This window comes from Zingiber officinale, chromosome 9B (assembly GCF_018446385.1).
Source record: "Zingiber officinale cultivar Zhangliang chromosome 9B, Zo_v1.1, whole genome shotgun sequence".
Taxonomy (NCBI): Eukaryota; Viridiplantae; Streptophyta; class Magnoliopsida; order Zingiberales; family Zingiberaceae; genus Zingiber; species Zingiber officinale.
In genome coordinates this window covers 486,616-513,167 of record NC_056003.1, presented here as the reverse complement: position 1 = coordinate 513,167, position 26,552 = coordinate 486,616, and the positions used below count along the sequence as shown (strand labels likewise).

Here is a 26,552-nt window from a genome sequence, read left to right as displayed (position 1 = left end):
TTAAATTTTGCCTGAAACCAAACAATTGAGAGCGATTTGGTTATAACTTGCATGAATTTTGGCAGCGTAACGTGTGAAAAAAATGAAAAGAAAACAAATGATGGATTCTGTTTCCACCGACTCGTATCATATCACATGGATGAAGCGATTATTGCGCAGAGTACCAACCTAAATCATGGAGAAGAAGCTTCACGCCATGTTATATTTATAATGAAATTAAATAATTTCCATCAATCTCATTAGAACACAAATATATCTTAATAATAGCTCATGATTATTTGGAAGTTGGGGTGTCTGCGTAGCCGCGTAGAGGAATATATATATGCTAGTTATTAAGCGATAAGATTCATTAGTTATTATTCGTAGCTTCTTCTAATCATGGTGAGTTTTTGGGCTATTTTTAATTGGGCCGTTGGGCTCGGTCCAGCCTGCCGAGCTGTTCGTTGAGGCTAAGGAAAAAGAAAGTAATTAATAGGACTGGCCATAATTTGGATCCATGGTTCCATCCAAAACCTAACAAGATCATCTTCTTGTTGATAGTGACCAAGTTAGCTCACATCCATTTAATCATTCCACTAACTTTAATTAGACGTGTAAACCCTAATTCTAGCTTATTAACGTCCATATCAATCTCACCTTTTCATTAACACATCTCAATCGAGACCTAAACCACTTCCATACTCACTAAATGGTCCCATGTTGCACCAACATTCACGAGGTCGGGTTAGATGATTATGTCAAGAAAATAAAAGTTGGTTAAAAATGATAGTAAGACACTACAAGAAAACTACTCATAAGTGCGTCCCTAATTTAGTGACTGAAATATAATTTCTAATTTAATAAGTGCGCCCTTAATTTAGTGACTGAAATATAATTCCATTAAATTAGGGATTGAAATATAATTTCATTGCTAATGAGTGGCCGAAATATAATTTTGTCGCTAATAAAATATCGACTTAAATAAATTTCTTCTCTAAATTAACGATAGAAATAAACTTCTGTCGATAAGGTTCCCTTCTCTCCTCTCTTCCCTCTCCCCTTACCCTAATATGTGGGCAGCCGAGGCGTGACCTCGTTGTGCTCATGATCAGGTTACCAATGGTAGAGTTAACTCGGGTGATTTTTCCGGTCTGTTGGCCATGAGCGTGGATGCCAACGCCGTCACACGGTTAGCCTCCTCTTTTCTTCACTTTTTTTCCCATTCTCCTCCGATAAAATCTCCTTTCTACCATCGTGGACCCTGTAGCCATCAACGTGGCTCCGCCATTGTAGGTCATGCCTAAGGCCTACCGCAACCTCGTAGCGAAGTAGTGAGGCCGGTCACACCCTCTGCTGCAGCCTCATAGCAAGGTCAATTCATTGCCTGAGTTGACTAATTAACCTTGATGCGGTGATAAAGGGAGTCCACCAAGTGCGGGTCAAGGGCGGAGAGAGCAGTCAACATGGATGTCAAAGTCAAAATGGTCAACACGTCGATGAACCATGACATGCTCGATCTGCAAGTGGCTTGTCCGAGCAGAGCGTCTGTACGGCCAAGGCCACCATAGCAGGAAGTAGGAACATTAGATGCTCATCACAAAGCGGTGGATGCTTAGACGACCGGAGCACTGTTCCGGTCGGGTGGAAACAATCAACCGACTCAAGGGATTATGGAGAAGATCGGCTAAGGCCGATCGAGCGGAGATACCCCGCCGAGGGGCTACACCGCTCGGCCAAGTAGAGAGCTCATTGATGTATCTCTTAGTATCCTTCTGAGAGATATATAGTGTCGCCGACATAAAACATGGTCAACAGACGGATCGTACGAGGGAAGCTTCAACTATTTCATCAGGTATTTGCATATCTTGTTAAGATATGATGTCAAAGATACTTTTCTGACATGTCCTTTCATGGGATGGTTCGGAAAGCATGCTCACGCCTTGGAGAGCGTGCGCATTGCCCACCAGGGCACTATTTCCCTCGTTCAGCACTAACGTTTCCTGTGTTGCAGAGTGGAGCGAGATCTATATCCAAACAATATAGAAGTCACATCCCAACTAATCATCTCTACGATTTTCGGAAAGGGTCGACCTGGTTGAATTAGCATGTTAATTACATGCTACTTTGTTTTCACGTTATCAAAGGTGTTCTATTGTGGTCAATTTTCCATGAGTGCTCATCATCTTTCACTGTTAAAAGATGTCAGTTTTGTTGCGTAATACTTTTTCATTGTAGGTCTGCAGATTGTTAAAATGATACCATAGAACTAGCTGCTGTTCTTTGTGCGCAGGCATAAGTTTTTCCTTTATTTAGTCTTTTATCTGGAAATTTTGGTCATTAAAATGAAATATACCATCTTATTTCTATATGATTTCTTCAGTGTGATTTTTGTAAAAAGAAGAAATTCTCTTTTATCTCTTTTAATTTCTTCAAAGGTATTTAACTGCTCAGTTTCATTCCTATGTTAAGGGTTAACACTCATGTCATTTCCTTATTAACCATTATTTGGTAGTAATTCTGTAAACAGTGAATGAACATTGCAATATTGAAGCTAGCTAGTTTGCATGGGAAAATATAAAATGTTTATAAATGAATTCATATTAGGTTGTTTTTTTTTTGACATTTCTGATTAGATTAATACCAGAAATTTATTAGATGGAAGTGTATCCCTGCAATTTGACAACTATCAAGCAGCAACAACATCATCATCACCACCAAGATACAATGAAAAAGATGAAGAAACAGCAAGTGATGAGGAGGAGATAAGATCTCATACACTGGCTGTCTTGATACAAGAACAACCATTATTAGTCAAGAAGATTTATCAATCAGCAGTAATTCCATCTCGCAAGAGGACATTCCTAGCTATGGGAAATCATTATTATCCACCGGCATAGCAATACAAGTTCCGGAGGGAACTTATGAAAGAATTGCCCCCAGATCTAGCGCCTCAATGAAGGGTATTCTTATTGGAGGAGGGGTTATTGACGCTGATTACCGAGATGAGGTTAAAATATTAGCTTTTAACCTAACCGAATTTGATAATTTTCTCCAGAAACATGAATGCATTGCACAAATTATTCTGGAGCACATCTCAACTCCTGAAGTTATTGAAGTTGAAGATCTGACACAAACAACACGAGCTGATAAAGGTTTTGGCTCAACAACATCTCACAAGAACAATTGGCCAATCAGCAGCTCAACCTCCAGATAACACCACGAACTAGCAAAGACATTCTAAAGGAGATGGATGATCTGGATTGCAAAATGAAGATGCTATCAAGGGACTATGAAGTTACCAAAGAAAATGAAGCCATAGCCGCCCGCAATAATGACCAAACAAGAAATCTTGATTTGGACAAAGCTAAAACAATAGCACAAGGTCTTATTCCAGAAGATGTTAGTTCCATAGGGTCGGATCCAGATGACCCTAATGACCCGAGAAATTGGTATTCAACCATCGGATTCTCACCTCCAGAACATACACCAACATTACAAGATGTGGTACCATTTCTTATTCCGCAAGAATCTTCTTCGAATTGGCATCATAATTATGCCTTTACTAATGATGATGATGATTATCTTGAATATATCCAATACCTGGCATTACAAGATACACTACCTGAGGAAGAATTTATCAATCCTTTTGCGGAAGATGGTGAAGGTACCTCTACTTCTCCCATTAATAATTCTCCGAATGAAATTCTTGCAGCAGGCAAAGAAGGGGAAGGAGAAGAATGGCTCTCTGATTATCCACCGCTGAGGGCATTATCAGAACAGGTATATTCCCAGGAGGCAGTATCTCAATACAGGCCACCGCAGGATACAGTTATGGGTCCTGTAGGCTATCCCCCTAGAATAGCAAAACAAGAGCCAGTCAGTTTGGCACCACCATATCAGCCAGCAAGAGGACAGTTTAAAAGACGAGAACCCTCTGAGTGGTGGAATTTGCCGTCAGTACAACAACCTACGGGTGCAATCTTAACCATCCCAACTCAACTTCATATGTTTGATGATGTCTTTATGAGATGAGAAAGCATTACTAAGAATGTTGTAGCCTCGCAGAATTTCACTGATCCATTGGAAAAAATTGACTTTATTGAAAATTTATTATACGAAGCAGAAAAGTTAACCTGGATACAGTGGAGAATAACGTACCCCAATGAATTCCAAGAACCGGTGAACTCAGCAGATGGAAGAAATGATATGTAAAATATTATTTCTCAAATAAGAAAAATTTTTATGTTAGAAGATCCCTTTCAAGGCTCTACCCTTATGCAAGATAATGCTTATCGAGATTTAGAAAGAATGACTTGCACAAATATTAAAGATATTCTGCAATTTATGAGTGATTATATGAGAATTGCAGCAAAGATTGGCAGGTTATTTACCAGTGCAGAGCTATCTGAAAAGTTTTGGCTCAAATTACCTGGTGATCTCGGAAGAAGGGTGAAAGAAGCATTTGAAAGTAAATATCAAGGTAATACTGTAGGAGTACATCCTCAGATACTATTTATCTACATATATTTGGAAGAAGAGTGCAAAAGGGCAGCTTTTAGTAGATCTATGAAGAGTTTATCTTTTTACTCACAAATTTCTATACTTGGTTATTACAAGAATCCAAGTAAAAGGTATGGTCTCAGAAAATCTTCTACTTATAAAGGCAAGCCCCATAATACACATGCTCGTGTGGAGAAAAGAAAACACCTTATCAGAAACAAAAGGTGTAAATGTTATTTACGCGGCAAAGAGGGACATTTTGCAAGAGAATGCCCCAAGGATTACAAAAATACAAAGAGAGTCGTCTTCTTTGAAGGGCTAGAGATCCCTGACGATTATGAAATAATGTCTGTCCAAGAAGGAGATGAGCAATCTGATGCAATCTACAGCATCTCTGAAGGGGAAGATCAGTTCCAAAGTATTAATTCAATAATACCTGATGAATTTCTATGCGTCTTTATTGAACAGACAAACTCATGTGTAGAGTTCAAGGTTTAAAATCTCGACCTATGTCGAGATTTGAATGATACGATTTTGATATTGTATTGTACCGTGCTGATATAGTTTTGACATTTTTTTAAATATAAATATAAATGTATATTAATATTTGATTATTAAAGATGTTTAGATTTTGAGTTGTTGAATTTATATTTTAATATTTTCTAATAAAATAATGCCTCTTAAATTTTTATAAAAAATATTTTTAAAAATAAGTAATTTTTAAAATTTTAAATTATAAAAATAAATATTAAATTATTTTTTAATGTATTTGTAAATTTTAAATTTTTAAAATTTTATTTGAAATGTTTAAGAATTATATATATTTTAAATTTTTTAGATTATTATACATTTATGTTGAATTTTAAAATTATTTAAAAATTTTAAAATTATTTTGTATATATTTATTAAAATTATTTAAAAATTTTGAAATAATTTTTAACATTTTATAATTATTAATAATAATAGTTTTTTTTATAAAAAATAGATATTTTAAAAATAAAAAAAACAACTTAATCAAAAGACTAAGAAAATCACATAAGATTTTAGGAATATATAATATTTTATTAGATTTTTTTAATTTTAAATTAATTTTATATATTTTAATAGAATAATTTAATTAGGATTTTAAAAAAATGATTATTTATTAAATTAGAGATAATTAGATTATTAAAAAAATTTAATAATATAATTAAAAAATAAATAAAAAATTTATTATATATATTTAAAATAAAATAAATAAAATGTTTAATTAATTAAATAATTTTATTAGGATTTAATTAAATATCTTTGAATTATCCTCATCTATCTTGAGAATTATTTTATTAAAAAATATTTAATTAAAAAAAAAATCGTGACTGTAGGCACCCCTCCGATACGGCTGTCAGGGTCGCGCAGCCCCTCCAACGTAGTTGTCAGGGTGGTGTGGCCCCTCCGGTGTGGCCGCAGGTCATGCGACCCCTCTTACGTTGCCGTGGGGTTTGCGTAACCCTTCCTGAGCAGTCGTGGGCGTCGCGATGCCTTTGCGGCTGTAGCGAGATTGGTGCCAGATTCGTACGAGTATTGATCGATAGACGAAATGAAATATTTCATCCGTTTCAACTGACTCAATACGAGATCTCAAATCTGGCTAAAGCTAGCCTGTTATATGTACACAGGAACAGAGCTAAAGGAGGGGCGATGGCGGCGACCGCTCCTCCTCAATTTTTAAGTATAAGAAATGCATAAGCTATAGAAATAGGAGGTGATAGAGAGGCGAATGGGAGACAATGACATGGTCACATCTCCTAAATATAAACACATATATTTCATCCCCTCAATATGAAATTTTTAACTCCGTCTCTATGTACACTCTTAATATTAATTCAAACTATAAAATTGTAGCAATTGTGTCTAGCTAGTCTATACCTTGTAGTGGGTTTCATGCTAAGTTGATTAGAACTTTACATTTTGTTTAGCAACTAATACTGCCACGTCTACCTAGAGAGCTGGCAAATTAGTTTTCCTCGTTATTTCTTTTGAATTTCTGAGCCCCTTTTATGTAAATTGATGCGATTGAATCTAACACGTGACAGCGTGGTTTTTGAATCATAATGATTGTTGTTGACGCCGGACATGTACTGTGATTTCTATCTACTTAAAAAGAAATCAACTTAAAAATTATAAAGAAATAATAGTCCTTTGTGGCAAAAGGTGAATACGCTCGCCCCCAGCGCCTCCGCCAACCTGTCCCAGAGCCAACACGGAGGAAGTAAATCATGGGCGGCTACTAGCCTTTAAAATAGTGACTAGCACATAAGAGAGGTATTTACCTCGGCATTGCCGAGATTCTAACCCCATACCTCATTGTGGCAACACATCAGGTGTGCTAGCCACTAGACTAATCCGAGAGGACAAGAAACAGTAGTCCTTAAGAAGAGAGATGGTGGTAGCGCAATAAGTTTGAATGAGATTGTTAATGAGTTTATGGAAGTATTCCAAAACTTGTTTGGCACTAGTATCCAAAGGACTCTAATCCAAACCGAATGTCTAGCTTTTGGGAAAATGTTAAGTTTAGAACAACAAGAAGCCCTTCAAAAAATGCCAACTGGAGGTGACATCAAGAAGGCTCTTTTTAACATTAGTGATCAAAAAGCTCCCGGGTTGGATGGATATGGATCCAAATTTTTCAAACACTTGTGGGACATCATAAAGACTGATTTGGTGGTGATGGTTAATGAATTTTCAGACATGGAAAGCTACTTAAATAATGGAATCACACTCTTATCTCCTTAGTCCCAAAAGTGTCGCATGCTAGTAGAGTTGCAGATTTCAGACCCATATCATGCTGGGCAGTTTTCTACAAGATTAAAACTACTATCTTCTAGGCTTGTAGAGGTTGCTTAGCACATCTTTCACCCAACCCAGATTGCTTTTGTTAAAGGGAGGAATATAGCAGATAATATTCATCTAGCATAAGAGATTATGAGGAATTACACAAGAAAGAGAATCTCCCCTAGGAGCACTATAATGATAGAGGCTTTTGACACTATTCACTCAGATTTCTTGATGAAGGCCCTTGCAGGACTACAGTCTCCCCTACTTATATTGCTTGGATACATGAATGTATTATTACCACCAGTTTCTCCTTGTCTATCAATGGTGACATGTATGATTACTTCAGGGGTACTAGAGGATTGCGACAGGGTGACCTTCTCTTCCCGTACCTTTTTTACCCCTGGCTAGGTTCATAAGCCAGCAGACACGGAGAGCAGATTTTCACTTCTACTCGAGATGTCAAGCACTCAGGATTGCCCACTTTACATATGCTAATGATATTATTTTGTTCTCTAGGGGTGATAGATCCTCCACAACCATTCTTATGGGATGCTTGGAGCATTTCGAAATGATGGCATGTTTGAGGCTGAATCTGAGCAAATCATATATTTATATAGTTGACCTACAGGGGGATGCACGATTGGAGTTGCTCACCATCATAGGTTTCCAAGAGGGGGCACATGCCTTATAGATACTTGAGGTTTCCTTTGGCGTCGGAAAAGCTTAAACTTACGAACTATAGCCCCTTGATGGATGCGTTGAGTAAGAGGATCAATGCATGGTCGAAACTTACCCTCTCTTATGCAGGGAGATTACAGTTGATACAGTTTGTGTTGCAGGGGGTGGAATGCTATTGGATGTCAATTTTGCCATTGTCGAAGGGAGTTGTGGAGCATATCTATAGCTTATGTCAGAGCTTTCTTTGGGCATGCAAGCATCCCCCCATTGCTTGGATTGAGATGTGCAGGCCTAAAGAAGAAGGAGGGCTAGGGTTTAGAGAGCTATCTGCATGGAACACTGCTTTATTATCCAGGGTATTATAGCGCATACATGATAAGCAGGACGACATATAGATTTGATGGGTTCATCACACCTACCTACAACACATTAATATAGAGGAACAAGCATACTGACTCTCCACTTTTGAAGAATCTAATGCAAATACGTGAACAGGTGATTACTTCAGTCGAATCTATAGAGTTGGCACAACAAACCTTGGTTGGTTGGTTTAGCTAGACCAGGTTGAGTCGCAGAGGCATCAGTCAGACATATGATTTCTTCCATGATACTAGAGTCTGCGTGTCGTGGGTAGGGGCAGTGTGGAAGAAACATATCCAACCCAGCCATAATTTTACCTTATGGTTACTTGCACACCGTAGGTTACTTACCAAGAATCGGTTGGAGTACTTAGGGGATACTGATAGGGTCTGCTTATTATATGGTATGGAGGAGGAGACACATGAGCATCTATTTTTCGGGTGTCCATACATACGACAGTCATGAGACCACATCAGAGACTGATTGTACATGACGCATGAGAGGACTAAGTACTGACGGATGTTACGCGTGTTCATGCGCCACTATCAGGGGACAGGGGTGTTGATGAGAGGGTGTCACATTGCTATGACTGCTATCCACAAGCCTATACAGCTTGCTCATTGGGGTTGTATGCATATTGACGTGAGGCTCCTGAAGAGAACCACCGGCAGGAGTAGCATCAGCATGGAGGAGTGTATAAGTTATGATTATGAGGGTCCATACTTATTTTGTGCAGTGGCGTCGATGTATACGAGAGAGAGGGAGGCTACAAGGTAATGGTCATGGTGAGATTATACAATAGAGGGAGAGATCTTACATATTCTATATGGGGAGGGATTATACTTTGAGCAGTGAGGACATGAGGTTGTACACTTTTGGCTATAGAGAGGGGATGAGGGTTGGGAGGCAAGGGCGAGGATGGTTAATAGATCCACCATAATTGATCTATTTAGTCCGTAATAAATGGCTCGCGGTAAGGACAACGCCAAATCCGTTGATAGCTGAGATTTTGCCAAAAAGCCCAAGAGGGTGAATAGATCCACTATAATGATCTATCTAGTCCGCAGCAAATGACTTGCGATCAAATTCATTGATGGCTAGAGCTTTACCATAAAGCCCAAGAGAATTCATAGATCCACCATAAAGATTTAACTAGTTTGCCGCAAATGGCTTGCAGTAAAGACACTAGAAAATCTATTGATAGCTAACCACTTGTTAAAAGTGGCGCGATGACATATGACGGGATGGTAACCTTGGTGAGGTGAGACTTACCTCAAGCAGATTGATAGAGTCACCATACCAGGGCCAAACCGAGCATTGCAGTAGTCGGGTGAGCGAGGACACAACGATACCAGCGAATGCGGTAGTGGGTGACATATGGCCAGCACCGAGTCAATAGCTGGCATATATCCCAAAGACACTCGGATGACTGGGACACAAATGTGGGCAGGTTGACTGAGAACACATACTGCATAGTATTGGGTTAATGTGTGGGGATGTCAACGTTCGTGCACTGAGACATTGATGGCATTGTCGGTATCTTCGAAGGATAATATAATGTGAGTACATGACATTGGTTGTATCAGGAAGGATGATACAATGAGAGTATATGACATTGATTGTATTTTGGGGATGGTACAATGAAAGTACACTGCATGTATATTGGCTTGCTTGGGTTCATATCTCCGATAGCTAGTTGGATATGATATTTCATCAAAAACAGCTGACTATCCTCGGACATGTATAATTGTACATCTTTTCATGATGATCTAATTTACCTTTCATCAAAAAATATCAAGGAGATTCGCCCTTAAAGAGGCTCAATCTCCTCGAACGAGAGCTATCAAGGAGACACCCTTAAAGAAGCTCAACCTCCATGAACGTGAGTTATCAAAGCGATTCACCCTTAAAGAGACTCAACCTCCTCGAATGACAGCTATTAAGAAGATACGCCCTTAAAGAAACTCAACCTCTCTGAATGAGAGCTATCAAGGAGATTCGCCCTTAAAGAGACTCAACCTTCTTGAATGGGAGCTATCAAAGAGATTTGTCCTTAAAGAGGCTCAACCTCTCCGAAAGGGAGCTATCAAAAGGATTTCCTTTTATAAATCATGAAGGATTTCGTCCAGTGGCGCGGAGGGGGGGGGGGGGGGGGGGGGGGGGGGAAGGTGATACTGTTATCTTACAACAAAGGGTCATTCATCAAAGTTGATTTGGTTCTACTAGTCATGATTTTTTGAGTGATACAATAGGCGAAGCCACGTTATAGCCTACCTGAACTTTAGCTCGAGGGTTTGACAATAACCAACGAAGTTATTAATGTTGATGTTGTCAGTAAATTAAACTTTTATTAATGTTGATATTGTAATTGTACGTCAATATATAGTACTTCAATAACATCTTGTTCAATAAGTATATATATGTGGATGTTGTCAGTAAATTAAACTTTTATTAATGTTGATATTGTAATTGTGTACATTTCAATATCGTTAATAATATATATTGTTTATATATATATATATATATATATTACAATATTAATATCATCCATATCAACACCAATTAAATAATATCAATACCAATAATCAATATCATAAAATTTATAATAAAATTAACAATGAAAATTTAATATTTTGTCACTAAATACATTGATGCGATGATAAAGGGAGCTCACCAAGCGTAAAGCAAAGACAGTAATAACAACCAACGTGGAGATCAAAGATAACGCAGTCAAAGGAATGAAAGAGTCGGCTGACCAAAGTCGGCCGAGCGGGTGACAACGTGTCGACCAAGCATGAATGATCCCGATTAGCACGGATGCTCATTTGAGCAGATTGCTCATCCGGCCAAGACGACCCTATATAGGACATCAAATGCTCATAATTGTTACTAAACAAAGCCTAGTCTGACCTGATCACCTGTCCAGCCATGCGAGGAATGACCTACTGAGCTCGAGCGACCATGGAACAGAATAGCCTTAAGCAACAGGACAGAGAATACTGGTGGAGCGGCTCTCCCACTAGGCCTAACAGTCGAACAGCTCATCATATCCTTCTCGAAGTTAGTGACGCTGACAACATGACATGGTCAACAGGCAAAATTGTATGACGGAAGCTTCTACTATCATGCAAGGGATTTACGTGCCTTATTAAGGAATGATACAAAGATACTTTCCTGACATGTCTTTTCATAGGATAGTTGGAAAAATGTACATATGCCTTGAGAAGCGTACACGTCTGCTACCAAAGCACTATATAAAGGGAGGTCCATGCACCGGTGGAGGTATGTGTTATTTGTGCTAGAGCTTTTACTGTTGCTACAATTCTTTATCATCTTTTCTGTTGGTGCAGTTAGCACTAATGATCTAACTCGAGTTTTAATGAATGACAAAGTAGGTTAAGTTAGTTTTATTGTGATCTAACGCTTTGACCAAGTGTGTAGGAGAAGCGTAGCTAGGTCGACGGGCCAACCGGATAGCTGACACGAAGTTCAGATAAGTCGACGAACTGACCGGATGTCTGGCACGAAGCCCAACTAGGTCGACGGGTGGACCGGATAGCTGGCATGAAGTCCAGATGGGTCGAAGGGCTGACCAGACGTTTAGCATGAAGTCCAGATGGGCCGAATGACTGACCGGACGTTTGGCAGGTAAGTTAAGGTAAGTCACTGAGGGGAGTGACTGTGAGGACGCGTTCCCGGGAAGGGAACTTAGGCGTCGATCCAAATTAGAACCATTTCGGAACTCTAAGTTGAGATTTTGACAAAATTCAGATCTCGGTGAGATGGAATCTAATTAATACTCTGTTTAATTATTATAATTGTGCTAACATTTTATCTTGCAGGGTAATATAATTGTGCTTCGGACTAATATTTTCTTGCAAGGAGTTGAAGCTGCTAGAAAATGGGGTCCGGGCGCCCAGAGTGTAAACTTTATCCTCCTTGTCGCTTCGCCACATGGAGCTCTACGGTTGGCTAGGCTACATCACACTCCAGGCACCCAGAAGGGATTCGGGCGCTCGGAGCCTCCTATATAAAGAGGGTGAGCCCTGGAGCAAAAGAGAACTCACAACAATGTCTTCCAACACTTGCTCTACTGCGTTGCAAAGCTTCTACGACAACATGCTGCTTTCTCTTTACTTAATTGTTGTCGGTATTTTATTTCTAAGCATTTCTGTACTTTCATTTGTAATATCCTTTTCAAACTGCTAGTGGATTGCCCAACGAAAGCACTCGACGAATACATGCCTTGGAGTAGGAGTCGACGAAGGCTCCGAACCAAGTAAAACGGTTCTTGTTAGCGTTGTGAGTTTACTTTTCCGCTGCTTACTCTAAACGGATTTTTAAATCGCTATTCACCCCCTTCTAGCGAATTCCTCGATCCAACAAGTGGTATCAGAGCTTAGACTGCCAGAAAATTTAACCACCGACTGTACACAAAAGCTATGGTATGATTGAGCCATGTGGGTACAATATTAACCTCGAACAAAGAAAGTGGAGGCTCCTATGTTCGGATCAAGAGGATCAGACACTACGCAGGAAGTCCTAGTTGCGGCTAGGCAAGGAAGTCCTAGTAGGTCGGGTGGACAGAGGGGTAAGAAGACCTTATGGCTCGAGGATTGGGCATGGGAAGCCTGTGGTCCTTTGTTTGAGGGGGGATTGTTGGGATTGTAAAGTTGCAAACATAACCTTACATTGAAAACATATGGGAAAGATCATGAGTTTATAAGAGAAAAGATATCTCCATTAGCATGAGACCTTTTGGGTAGAACCCAAGAGCAAAGCCATGAGAGCTTAGGCTCAAAGTGGATAATATCATATCATTGTGGAGATATCTAAATTTTGTTTGAACCAATATTTTCTACTATTCCAATAAATGACTTGAGCGTTGGAGGGCCAACCTGGAATCCCTTCCCTAACTCGACACTAATATTCTTTATGTTACAAAGCGGAGAAGAGTCTTTATATAGTCAACCGAGAAGTCACATCTCCAGTCAATTATCTTCATCATTTTTAGATAGAATCATACATTATCTACTAAAAATCTTACGATCAAAATTTAGTTGTTTTTCTTTTATAGTGAGAAAGACATTAATAATATTAAGTGGCTAATAAATTTAGGCGAAATAATAGTTGTGCATGGCAAATATGTCTACAAGGTGAGATTTTATTTTTAAAGCTTATAAATATATTTTAACTATGTTTATATTATATATTTAAAGTTCAGATCCTCTATCCTAATATTTTTATATTATTATGTTATTTTATTGATCGGATGAGCTAAATTATATCGGAAAGATACAGTGCATATTATGCCCATTCGATCCATGAAGGAACATGATGATAGAGAATTTGATTTGACATATTTAAGGTATTGTGTTAAATTTTAATATGGCTATAATTTTTCTTTTTTAAAAAATACAAAATTAAAGATCTCAATAACTTGAAAAAATAAAAGTGAAACCTCAAACACGGCCTGAATTTTCATATCATCTTTTAAAATACTCAAATATAATATATCATTCAAAATACTCAAATATAACCTCACAACATTAAACACATATAATGTATCGAAAGATATTTAGAATAATTTTACGTCTAAACACTTGAGGGAAATATTATATTGAAAAAATTATTTGGTTATGAAAGTTTTCTAATATATATATTGAAAATATTATATAATTAAAATTGATTTTCCGATCTGGCGGGGCAATTGGTTTGTTTTAATTTCTTGTGTGGTCTAGGTGGATCCCACTGCTGGGGCCGGCGGCAAGTTGTTATGGTTTCTTTGTCTTCATTTTATTTTATTTCTTGATTTTTTTTTTTTTTATTATTTTCAGCTCTGCCTTTAAATCGAGCCGATCGCTCCACGCCCTGTGCAACTCGCCTCCTCCCCCTTCGTCGATTCTCCCATTCGCCGATTCCCCTCTCCTTCCCGCCTCATTCCTCTTCCACAATCACCGCATCGTCGCACTTTGCAGCTTTTGAGCTTCGTCCATCCCTCACGGCTTCTGAGATCTGGCGGAGGCACCGAGTTTGGTTCTTGATCGCTTGTCCCGGATTGGAGGACGCGGGGCCGGCGCTTGAGAAGTAGGAGTGCGAGTTTTCAAGAGATTTATGCGTGAATCCCTTTCCGGAGCCTGAGGTTTCTATCTGGTGGAGTTTAGCATATTCATACTGTCTTCTTGTTCTTCTTGATTGCAAAGAAAGAAGGGGGATTCATTGGCTGTCTATGTAACAAACCATCTGGCGGAGGTAATCTCTGATGAATTTCTTCAAGTCCTGCTTTTGCATCCAGCCGTGCGGCACCAGTGGGCGGCGAGGTCGGCTTCTTTGGAACACTAACGCAGGGCGTCACGTGAGCGGCGAGTTCTCGATGGCCGCCGTCCAGGCCAACTACCCAATTGAAGACAAGAACCAGATTGAATCAGGTTCGCTGAGCTTGGAAGATTGTGGCCCTTTGGGAACCTTCGTGGGCATCTACGATGGACACGGCGGTCACGAGACTGCCCAGTACATAACCAATCATCTTTTCCTTCACCTCAAGAGTAAGGTTCTGAATCTGGATTCTTGCAGTCCTGGTTCGTAGTGGTCATTTAATCCATATTTCTAATCTTTATTTTTAATTCTTTTATTGTCGACGTTTTAGTGATAGAGATTTTTTTTGGTATGCTCTTGTTTATTGTATTGCACATCTGGCGATTTGCATTTCGACCATTCTGCATCAATTGATGATTCAAATGTATAAAATCAATAACATGGAATATGGTTGAGAAATGCCTCCCGAGTTTGCCATCTTATATTCCATCTGATGTTTCATAGGATTTACATCGGAGGAGCATACAAATACAATGTCAGCTGATATACTGAGGAGGGCATACCAGGCTACAGAAGAAGGTTACTTGTCTTTGGTCACTGGACAATGGGCTGTGAAACCTCAGTTAGCAGCAGTTGGCTCTTGTTGTTTGGTTGGAGTAATCAGTGAAGGAACACTGTATGTTGCAAACCTTGGCGATTCCCGTGCTGTATTAGGTAGGCTTGTGAGGACCACCGGAGAAGTTCTAGCTGTCCAGCTAACGGAAGAGCACAATGCAGCAATTGAGTCAGTCAGACAAGAATTGCATTCTTTGCATCCTGATGACCCAGAGGTTGTCGTTCTCGTTCGCAATATTTGGCGTGTCAAAGGAATTATACAGGTAAATGGATTTGCTAGTTATATCTTGCAATAAGTCAAAAAGGCAAATTTTTGTTGTTAGCTTCACTTATGGAACTATCATTCATAGTACTTAGCACCACAATTGGTAGGTGGCTGAGCCAAAACTAAATTAGACCTTTTTGTCCTTTTAATTTAATCGCAACCCCATAACTACACTTTTGGCATATTACTCTTTCTTCAACAAGATAGAATAAGTATTTTTAAAATATATATATATACAAAAAAAATACTATGATCACACTGCAACATGACTATGTACTAAAATAATGCTTGATAGTGAAACAAGGAAAAAAGCAAAAGAAAGATTATGATGATGTACTTTTCCAAATAGCAACAAACTTCATGTATATATTAATACAACAACCCACCACCAGGGGGTGCTAATTATATACTATACAGTGTCTATGTACGTTGCCCTTTTGACATCTATGTTATCCTTGATTTCTCAGGCTTTTATGACCTTGCCTGCAGATTTCTAGATCTATTGGAGATGTCTACCTCAAGAAAACAGAGTTTAACCGTGAGCCCTTGCCTCCAAAGTTTCTCCTTAATGAACCGTTCAGTACACCATTCCTGAGTTCTGAGCCAGCAATTCTGGTACAAGAATTGCAGCTGGAAGATCAATTTCTTATATTTGCCTCAGATGGCCTGTGGGAGAATCTAGACAATCAGGAAGCAGTTGATATTGTTCGAAGGAATCCTAACACTGTATGTTTCTCATCTCTAAGTTGTATATTTCTCAGTCAATCTCTGTTTAATACTTATACATTCAGAAAGCAATTACTCTTTGTTCTAAATTGCGTTTTAATTTTTTTTAAAATGGGCATTGTTCTACTTTCTTAGTTAACATGCTGTCTTTCATGTATAGACCTGATGGCGGTTATGAGCCTCCAGTGCTAATCTTTCAGAAATAGATAATACGTCAGTTCATTTATTTAAAAGAACTGACAATATTTTCTATTTCTCGAGTATATTTCATACAATTAATCTTCCTACATTTCTACTTTGACCGCTGGAACCTCATGCTATATTTTGAAACGAATTGATAACGCAAATAGGTAGTTCCTACATTTCCTTATTTTTGGATAAACGCTTGAACCAGATTCAGCACTTGTCGTTCCACAATACACTATCATATTGTATTGTGCTTGTGCAAGAAAAGTGTATCAAGACTTTGCTTAGTTAGAGAGAATTTAAGGGAAAGCAACTGTTTCTTTTTGTCTGGTTGGGTCCACGTACAGTACGTTAATGATGTGTTTGGTTTGTAGCGGACGTGCTAAATAAAATATTTCTTATAGGGATGTTTTATCATTGTACAAACTATTCATTGTCTACTCTTTACAACATTTTATAAACCAAATAGTTATTTCATGGCTATTGAATTCTATGAACCAAAATTAAGGTAATTTATTCTTATTCTACTATTTGCTGCATCCATTCCTTGTTTATTTCATTCCGTAAACTAAACATACCTTAATTTTTTTTTAGAATTATATTGCAAATTTCTTTCTTCCCTCCAGTGTATAACTTTACTCTTGGATACTTATGGAGTCAACTGTTAACTTTGCTACATGTCATTTACTTGCAGCGAAGTGCACGAAAGCTTGTCAAAGCTGCACTACAAAAAGCAGCAACGAAAAGAGAGATGAGGTACTCAGATTTGGAGAGCGTTGATAATCACGCTCGCCGGCATTTCCACGATGACATTACTGTCATTGTTGTGTTCCTTGATTCTAACCTCATTAGGGCGGCTATCTCTAAGAAAGGTCCAAGCCTGCCAGATGTTACGACCCTACCTCCATCATCGTCGTCATCTTCAGCGGCGTCTTCTTCTTGTTCTTCTTCTTCGTATATGATTAACTGAAGCCAGGTTTTGAAAGAGCTATACGTTCTAAAGTGAAGTGGGATGGTGACAAATTTTGTTTGCAATCTACCACTCTCCTGCAAACAATGTCATGCTCATTAGAAGATGTTATTCTTTTGATTTTCATCACAGGAGAGTCACTGAGAATAATGTAGGAACCTGTAGCACTTGACACTTTTTTTCCCCCTTTTTTTTTGTTTGCACAGGAATGGATCTAGTAGGTCGCAAGAAAGAAGGATATACTTCTTTTTGGTTTTTGTAGAACCGTATCAGTTGATATGCTCATTAAGCATTGGACTAGACTTAGCAGAACGGATAGGCATTGCAATGAATGAACCAAAAGAGAGATCAAACGAGTGAAATTGTGGGTTGGCTTGTCCAAAGGAATGAATGCACTAAGCAGGCCAGGATGGGAGTGGGCTAGACACGATGTGGATCAACTTAAGGCAAGAGTTCGTTATCTAACAAATCTCCTTCCCGCCCCCTCCAAAAATATTTTCTATATAACACTCTAGCTTAATTGGCAGTCGATCTGAACTATAACATTGCAGATATCATAAGAAACTTAGTAAAGGCAAACAGAAGAAGACCACTGGAACAATTTTCATCTAAAAATCAATCCCATTAGTTGCTAAAATTTGCTTGAAACAAACCTCAAACGTCTACTGGATTGTAGTTTTTGTTCTCTTCTCTCACCATACATCCGGGGCATTTACACACGGAACGCCAAAAGTCTGATCTCTCTTCAAATATCATACATGGTGTACGTAGTCCGAGAACTTATCATTTAAATGTGGACTTTCCCAGTCTTTTTTTTTTTCCATTACGCCCAAGAATACCACGTCTGTAGGATAACTGAGGCTGTAGAGCAACAAATGAACGGAAGATTCAGAAGAAACTCATCAAGAACAATTTGGATCGGAACAAGTCACAGTCATTCACCATGCCAGTTTGACCTGTCTCTGTGAATCCAGACTGGCACAAGGAACCAAAGAAGAACTTCCAAAATGCTCACTCACCACAAAAGCAACTTCCATCGTGGAAGCAATGATACCGATTCGTAACTATCACAAGCATCTCTCTGCTCTCAATCTTGGAGACGAATTTGATGCCGGCATGGCAGTCTCTGCAGATGCGAAGATTTTTTTATCGCCCGATCGAAGTGGAATTGTAAGTCCTATTGCTAATGATTTCTTTTAGATTATGAAAAATTGTCTTGCTTAAGATGATCATTAATGGCGTCGCTCGAATAGGACAAGCATCCACGTAGGTGTGGAGCCATGGCGATGTGACCTCTGTTCGCATGCTTCTAAGGCGCAGGCCCCACTGGCCATGGCATCTTCTGCGACGCTCAACGCGTTTTCCCACTTGCTTACTTTACCCTCGCCGAGATCAAAGCTGCAGCAGCAGCACACCCTCGACTTCGTCCCTTTTCTCAGAGCACGGGCCGGCGGGGCATGGCGCGACAGTGACGCCCAGCTAGCCTCGACCAAATAAAATTAAACAGTCTCCGCTTTATGATTGATGCTTGGGACAAAAGCATGCAATGCAACGGTGAAACGTAAAAGTCGGGAAAAAATGATTAAAAACATAATGTATTTTTAAAACGCAAAGTGGAGGACAATTTCAGTGGCCATGGGCCATGGCGATCGATTCTGCTCCCAATTAATAATCACGCAGACAAGAGATAACCATGAGCCATCCATAATGAGCTCCCAGGTGAGTTAACAAACGTTACAGATTTACACAGGACAAGGAACCAGACGAAGAAGAAGAAGCCAGAAGAAGAAGCAGAAGAAAAGGGATAGGAAACAGAGACAGAATGAAATAAGGGAACGGAGACCGGTCCTCTCCCTCACACACACGAGTTATGAAAGCAAACAAGAAAGACCAAGGCTTTCGAGACTTAGTTGGTGGGGTTGCTCCGGAAGGATCCCAGGGCCTTGATGGCAGCTGCCCGGAGGATGTACTGGTGGTACGCCGCCGCCGCCAGGGCTCCGACCAGCGGACCCACCCAGAAGATCCACTGCAGGCACAAAACAAAGTAGAATATGAAGTGAGCTTGTTTGAGTTAATCACACACTTCAGTACTTGGCTGGTGGATTTACCTGATCATCCCAGGCTTTGTCCTGGTTATAAATGACGGCGGGACCGAGGCTCCGGGCGGGGTTGATGCCGGTTCCCGTGATGGGGATGGTGGCGAGGTGCACCATGAAGACAGCGAAGCCGATGGGGAGCGGCGCCAGTACCTGCGATCAAGCAAAATCGATTTTTTTTTTCTTTGAGATGAGACGAAAACGATGGGACTTTGTTGATGTCGAGCTGAAGAAGGATGGGATTTTGACGTACGGGGACGTGGGAGTCGCGGGCGCTGCGCTTGGGGTCGGTGGCAGAGAAGACGGTGTAGACGAGGACGAAGGTACCGATGATCTCGGCGCCGAGAGCCGTGCCTCTAGAGTAGCCGGAGTTAACCTGGTTCGCCCCGCCGCCCAGCGAGTTGTAGGGGTGCTTCATGATCCCCTTCACGATGCCCACCCCGACGATGGCGCCCAAGCACTGCGCCACTATGTACAGCACCGCCCGGACCAGAGACACCTTCCGCGCCAGGAAAAGCCCGAACGTCACCGCCGGATTGATGTGCCCACCTGAGAAAAAACACAACCTTCTAATCAGTGCGCACAAGGTGTTTGGCTTAGTGCCCGAGAGAGTAGAGAAGCTGACTGAGAACCTGAGATGCCTGCGGTGCAGTAGACGAGAATGAAGATCATGCCGCCGAAGGCCCAAGCGATGCCGAGCAAGCCAACACCGTCGCACTGGTTGACGGCGTTCTGCTCCTTGTGGCCGATGACGGTAGCGATGGTGACGTAGAGAAAGAGCAGCGTCGCCACGAACTCGGCTATGAGCGCGCGGTAGAAGGACCAGAGGCGCAGCTCGCCCAGGTCCAGCAACGGCGCCGGCGGTGGGTCCGAGTAGTCCTTCGCCGGCGGTTGCTCGGCCTCCACGCTAACCTCCTTCGACATGATTCGCCCACTGCTTCAGCTGCTTCTCTGCGTTCTTCAAACCTAAAAGCGCAGGGGCGATGGTCTCTTTATCGAGACCATGATTGATTTTGATATTGGCACAGCCCCACATTAATAAAAATAAAAAAAATAACTATTTATTGATTTTTTTTATATTAATATAAAGAACATAATAAGTAAAATTTTCAATTTTTTTGAATAAATTAAATAATCATTTTTTGTTTTGCTACTGTGGTATTTCCACAAACACCTTCGCTGCACATTGGATTGGATATAGGCTTCACGTGAAGTGTTCCCCGCCTTCAATTGCAGCAACAAAGGTTGTTGGATTTATGTGGACGATTCAAGTGGGTCCCGCTGACAGCCCAACCACGTGTACTGCTCACTGCATCTGCCACTTTGCTCTACTGGCTCTATCTCGTTCTTTACAACCCAAACAGTTGCAGGAACTAAAACTAAGTCTGCCTCATTGATGTCGATCATGAACACAGCTCAACATGGCTGTCACTTCTTCATGTTTAGTAATCTCTTAAGTTAATCACGATGGATGATGAGCTCTCTGGATAGCACTGCTCCTAGTGCATGCAGGATTTAACATGAGTCGCTATCATCATCCTTTCTGATGCAATTGTGGCTGTACCCATCAAATAATACAAAAATTAACCCTATCTCGTTCCTATCAGATCATCAATTGTTCTCTTCGAGATTACAGGACTCTGTGGCTCTTCCACTCTTATCCTCTTCTTTTGTTTTAGTTGATTAATCTTTTTCTTGCGGAGGTTGCTCCATCAGATTTGAGAAGGTTGCTTCGAGGATCAGAAAGCAATAATAAACTCTTTTGTGAGGAGAATATGCTCACTGCAATTCCTGCCTGCATGATTTGTATCTGATTAAATTTGAACAGCTGAGCATGAGGGACCTCAATCATTGGAAGCCAGAGATACCACAGGCTTATTTGCCATGGTATTTAGGCCTTAGAAAAACATATATTCTCATAATCATTGCGTGAATTTAATGGATTCATAGTTAAGAAAAATCTAGGATTCAGTTTTAAAATATATCTGAACAAATTTTTTTGTTTACTTTTAATTTGGACTTCATTTTTCACTCTGCTTAACTAAGGTAATTCTGATAAGTCTCTTTCAGTAATGATTTATGCTTATGTCATGCAGTTAAAAACCAGATTAATTTATCTTTTCTTTCTTTCTTCGAATTTTTATATTCGTATCAATATACTGAACATGTCGTACATATTTCTCTTTCATGATGCCATTTGTAGCTTGTGAATTTGGTTTTTTTATAATCCAGTGTTCCATCAGCATCAGTTGTTTGGAAAAACAACTGGAATTGGCATTCTTTAAGGGAGGAGTTTACTAAACTTAAAAGGACAGCTTAAATAATTAACCTTTCAGTTTATCGATATAAAAAAGACCAAGTAGTAGATTCTAAGTTGACATTTTCTCTAATAAAATATTTAAAAACTTATAGTTTACCAGAACCTTTGAGGGTATTGCTCTGTTGCTTCTGTTTATATTTTGAAGTAAGTTGATCCTTCATCTTGTCCGAGTGATGAGTCGATGAACGCTGAAGACGTGGCGCTTTTGTTGCATGGTCGAAAACTCCAGAGATGTAAATCCCTTGCCGCCGCGGACCTGTAAATACAGTGCTGAGCCGAGGAGGAGTTCTCCGACGATGACTCTTTGACGCTCAAATCAAACTTCCGGCAACAAAAAAGAAAGAAGTATATCAGAGGCAAGAATTATAGCTACAGTAGAGATATAAAACATACCTCCGTCGAAACATGAGGGTCTTTATATATGGCTCCCCAGAGGCACGTGCACGCTCCCTGAGACGTGCACGTCCCTCGAAGCATACCTGGAATGAGTGTATCAGGAAAACATGCCTGAGATCATACCCCAATAGTACGAGCATATTCCTGATGCGACAGTGGAAGTTTCCACCGTACGATTCTCCGTTCGACCAGGGCGCTGTCCATGCCTCTTATCGGCGACACTGGTTCCTAGGAAGATTTCGCCACCTGCTCCCTCTGTCTTTTACCAGGCCAAGCGAAGGAACCGCTCGACTAGCGCTTTTCTCGGGCTGAGCAGAGGAATCACTCGGCTAGCGCCTTTCTCATGGCGAGTGGAGGGACCACTCGGCTAGTACCTTTCCCGTGTCGAGTGGAGGCCCGTCGGCTGACGACCTTTAAGCGGATGCCCGCTCGGCCGAATGCCGTGGCTACTGTTGGCCGAGCGAGATGATCGCTCGGCCTCCGTTTCTTCTTGCTTTGCACACGGCTAGTACCTTTCCCGTGTCGAGTGGAGGCCCGTCGGCTGACGGCCTTTAGGCGGATGCCCGCTCGACCGAATGTCATGGCTACTGTTGGCCGAGCGGGATGGCCGCTCGGCCTCCGTTTCTTCTTGCTTTGCCTTATGTACGTCGGAAACTCGACGTCAGGCCGAGCTGTCGAGATGTCAGATCGGCTAATCCTTTTACTGATTAAGAAGATAACCCCCGCCCGGGTCGAACGTCTGTCGGATGTTGACCACTTTGATCTTCTGTCAGACGGACCCCCCTTTCTTCCCACCAGATCAATCATGTACGTTTGCTGTTTGATTGATGAGCAGGTTTGATCACGAAATCTTAGATCATTTTTTTTTTTTTTGTGATTTTGACTTCAGAAAATAGGATACTACTTTGTGTAGCCAAAAAGCAACGATGATGACGATCGGTGATTACATTAATAGAAGACACCGGCGGACTGTTAGAGCTACTCGAAGCTTAAAGAACGACCCCATCGCTCTCTTATGTAGTCGTCCAAAGAACCAAGGTTGCTCTGCTCAAAGCTGGTGAAGGATGATGTGTCGTCCTCCACATCGAACAACGCAAGGCTTAAATGCGATCCTATACTTGAACATGGATATGCTCCGTCGTCCTGGCAATCTGACGCCCTGTTTGACTTTGAGGTAGCATCGCTGTGGCAGTTCATCCATGACTCCATGCTCTCCTCACCTTGCAGAAGACTCAGTATCTGCAGAGACATGCATCATGAAGATAATACAAAGATGCATCAGAAATTGAAATGGCATATATATATATATATACCTCCCTCATTCGAGGTCGTAGATGAACCCTCCTTGTGATGCAGAGTGATGCAGCCATCATCATTCTTTTCATTTCAGCTTCTTCGTACTTGCCATTGAGGTTGGGATCGAGCAGGGCTGTAAATTCCTGTTTCTCTAGTAGTGGTATTGCCTAGAGAAACAAAAGCAGCTCAGTCTCGCTAGCTGCTAAATCAATCTCAGAAAACCAGAGAGGCTTCTTTGTTCTTACCCACATTACCAGACTTCCATGACCCTTGGAGATTTCCTCATCAATTGGCTTTCTCCCGGTTAAGAGTTCAAGTAGAACAACACCAAATGCAAAGACATCCACTTTGTTGCTGATCTTCCCGTGCATGAAATACTCTGGAGCCAGGTATCTGCAGCTAGGAATGAGATGTATATATGAATCATAGGGATGATATACATGGTTAATTTACATGAACAAGAAACTCACCCGAAAGTGCCCACCACATTGTCTTGTGTCAGATAGGTCAAGCTTGTAGGTGCCCACATTGCCAACCCAAAATCAGATAGCTGTTGCATGCGTTAGAGTTTGTTATATACTCATGACGAGCTGTGAATGCTCATCAGAAGTTTGTGAAGCAACCTCACCTGAGGCTCAAACTCGTCGGTGAGAAGAATGTTAGAAGACTTGACATCTCTATGGATCACTGGTGTCGAACACTCATTGTGGAGGTAGCTAAGAGCCTCAGCAATTCCAATTGCAACCCTAAATCTCAGGTTCCAGTTCAGTAAACACTTGCCATTTTTACCTGCTTTTACATATGAATATTAAGGAAAGCATCCATGCATAGATCACCATTCAAACTAGATGATTTTCTTTCCTAAATGAAATTTTTAACTGTTTTCTCTTTCTTCACCAGTTATTTTGATATATATATCTATTTGACAGGTTTCTTAAATAATGTCTCACCATGGAGGTTTTCTTCTAAATTTCCCTTCTGGAAGTACTTGTAAACTGAAACTAGAGTACTGTCCTCAATGCAGATCCCGAGCAGTGGAACAATGAGCTTGTGTTCCAGCTTAGTAATGATGTCGACCTCCAAAAGGAAATGCCTTGATGTCTCTTCAGAAAGCTTGGACAATTTTATGGCTACTTGCTGGCCATCTGAAACGTGCCCTCTGTAAACTTGGCTGCTCCCTCCTTTCCCAATTAAATTCTCTATTTACATAACAGAAATATAGTAATTGCAGGGATTAATGTGTTTATCCATGTTAATGAAAGCTAGCGTTTGAAATTAGAACCTGAACAGAACTGACTGGTTGAACTATGAAGCTCATTGTATTGAAACCATCTGCAGTTGGAACCATTTCTGATGAGGATATCGTTTAACTCCTGGATTAGATTTAGATACTGTTGATCCACTGACAAAGATCTGTTTGGCAAGTTCATCACCCATCGAACCACCGACATCTTCCTCGCATCATCTTCCACGTGCTTTGTCGCTCCTCTCTTAAGCAAGGGCCAACCAAGTTTTGCCTCTGCCAGCTTCTGCACTAGGTTGCAATCCGGGCTTGGTTTCAGTGCCACTTCTGGTTCCAGCAAAAGGAATAAGTTTAAGAACAAGCAAAAAAAAAAAAATGTTGCACTTTAGTGGTTTCCTAATAACCGGGAATTTACCTAGAGATGAATTGGCATTAGTAGTAGCCACCTTTTTGAATATCACTTTTCCATTCTGAACTGCCATTACAGCAGTGGTTGGAGGGAGCTTCCTGGCACAGTACTTAGCTAGTGAAGCTGAGCCTCTAAAGAATTTAGAATTTCTATTAGATCAGCACTAGAACAGGAACTCGAATGCTCTGAGACATCTCACATACCCTAGTGAGATTTGCTTGTTTGCTCCTACTATTACTTTTTCGGCATCATAGACCTTGGCCTCCTTCACCAAAGTCTCTCTGATCGACTTCCCCCTCGACACCCTGCCCACTAGAACAATCTAAAAGCCACAAATTAATAGAAGCGAAGCCAAAAAAAGAGACCTTGAAGCTAAATTGGCTCACTTGCTTAAGATTACATAAGCTCTCGCATGTTTCCAGGTAGTCTTCCAACACTTTGATGAGAGAAAAGGTAGTGTTCTTGAGGTCTGAAACAAGAGAATGCTAATTGAACAAGAAAAGTCGCCCGTCGCAGTAAAATTTAAGTCCATGTTGGTTTTTAGTACCTGAGTAATGGCAGATATGAACTGCCACGACTCGATCACCTTGCTCGGCCACTGTGTCGAGTGTCCAATCGAGCAACTCCTTGCCCTTGGCATTCATTTCAAGCCCTACCAATATGCTCCTTCCTTTGAATTGGTCTTCCGAGAATGCCTCCCCCATTGGCACCAAGTCTCCGATCCAGATTTCTGATGCTCGGATTCTCGATCTGATCAATAATGATTGGCCAAGGAGAAAAGTGAGCAAGGAGCAGAACAAATACAAGTTCCAAAACGGTCTCATTAAAAGGTAGGAGGTAAGGGGGATCACTTACTGTATGGTTTCATTTTACAGAGCTTGCAAAGGAAACCAAATGAAACCCTCAATCTTCCTAATTGTGTGCTTTACCTAAAGCTAGTTGATTAGTCACAGTCCTGCAAGCTTTTAATTAGTTTAGAAGGGATTTGCTACCTGAGACATCATTTTAGCAACAACCCAACCCAACCCAACTCCAGAAATCAGCCAGGGGAGACAGCCAGGGGTGGGTCACGTATAGGACATAATTAAGAATCTAGTTCAGCCACACCTTTCTAATACCAGAAAGAAAAGAACAGCTGAGAAAAATCAGCAGAGGAAGGATGAACTCAGATGGAATATTGCAGAAGGAATTGTGGAATGGCCTCACAATTTTCTTGTTTGGAGATTACGTTCTCTCAATATTTCCATTGATAATTAATGTTGTGAATGATCAAGTGAGTTAGAAGCTGAAATATAGAGAATAAAAATGTCACATTAGATTTTTTTTTTCCACATGTGGGTACTTTAATAGAGAAAAGTGACAATCGGATCAAACGTCGGTGGCG

The 26,552-nt window shown here is 40.6% G+C and overlaps 3 protein-coding genes across 8 annotated transcripts; 1 reads left to right on the top strand and 2 right to left on the bottom strand.

Annotated features, from left to right (window-relative positions):
* Nucleotides 1-14,316: 14,316 nt before the first annotated feature.
* LOC122024107 (probable protein phosphatase 2C 60) lies at nt 14,317-17,612 on the top strand. Its single transcript, XM_042582654.1, has 4 exons — nt 14,317-14,876; nt 15,151-15,524; nt 16,016-16,252; nt 17,133-17,612. Exons 1-4 carry the CDS (start codon nt 14,594-14,596, stop codon nt 17,406-17,408), a joined length of 1,170 nt encoding a protein of 389 aa, XP_042438588.1. The 5' UTR covers nt 14,317-14,593; the 3' UTR covers nt 17,409-17,612.
* A 1,479-nt stretch (nt 17,613-19,091) lies between these two features.
* Nucleotides 19,092-20,495, bottom strand: LOC122024108 (probable aquaporin PIP2-6). The gene is made up of 4 exons (XM_042582655.1): nt 20,137-20,495; nt 19,758-20,053; nt 19,517-19,657; nt 19,092-19,434 (listed from the first exon to the last, which is right to left on the bottom strand). The coding sequence occupies exons 1-4, from the start codon at nt 20,426-20,428 to the stop codon at nt 19,315-19,317; spliced, it is 849 nt and encodes a 282-aa protein (XP_042438589.1). The 5' UTR covers nt 20,429-20,495; the 3' UTR covers nt 19,092-19,314.
* Nucleotides 20,496-23,130: 2,635 nt separating this feature from the next.
* Nucleotides 23,131-26,411, bottom strand: LOC122025552 (probable serine/threonine-protein kinase PBL5). 6 transcript variants are annotated; one of them, XM_042584374.1, is made up of 13 exons: nt 26,161-26,411; nt 26,024-26,097; nt 25,716-25,918; nt 25,555-25,637; nt 25,372-25,490; nt 25,175-25,299; nt 24,799-25,086; nt 24,467-24,715; nt 24,145-24,308; nt 23,987-24,066; nt 23,762-23,915; nt 23,534-23,683; nt 23,131-23,459 (listed from the first exon to the last, which is right to left on the bottom strand). In XM_042584374.1, exons 3-13 carry the CDS (start codon nt 25,870-25,872, stop codon nt 23,199-23,201), a joined length of 1,830 nt encoding a protein of 609 aa, XP_042440308.1. In that variant the 5' UTR covers nt 25,873-25,918; nt 26,024-26,097; nt 26,161-26,411; the 3' UTR covers nt 23,131-23,198. The 6 variants fall into 6 exon arrangements, with proteins under 6 accessions (XP_042440308.1, XP_042440307.1, XP_042440303.1 ...); XM_042584373.1 differs by lacking the exons at nt 26,024-26,097; nt 26,161-26,411 and having other exon boundaries at nt 25,175-25,266; nt 25,716-26,004; XM_042584369.1 differs by lacking the exons at nt 26,024-26,097; nt 26,161-26,411 and having other exon boundaries at nt 25,716-26,003.
* Nucleotides 26,412-26,552: the final 141 nt, after the last annotated feature.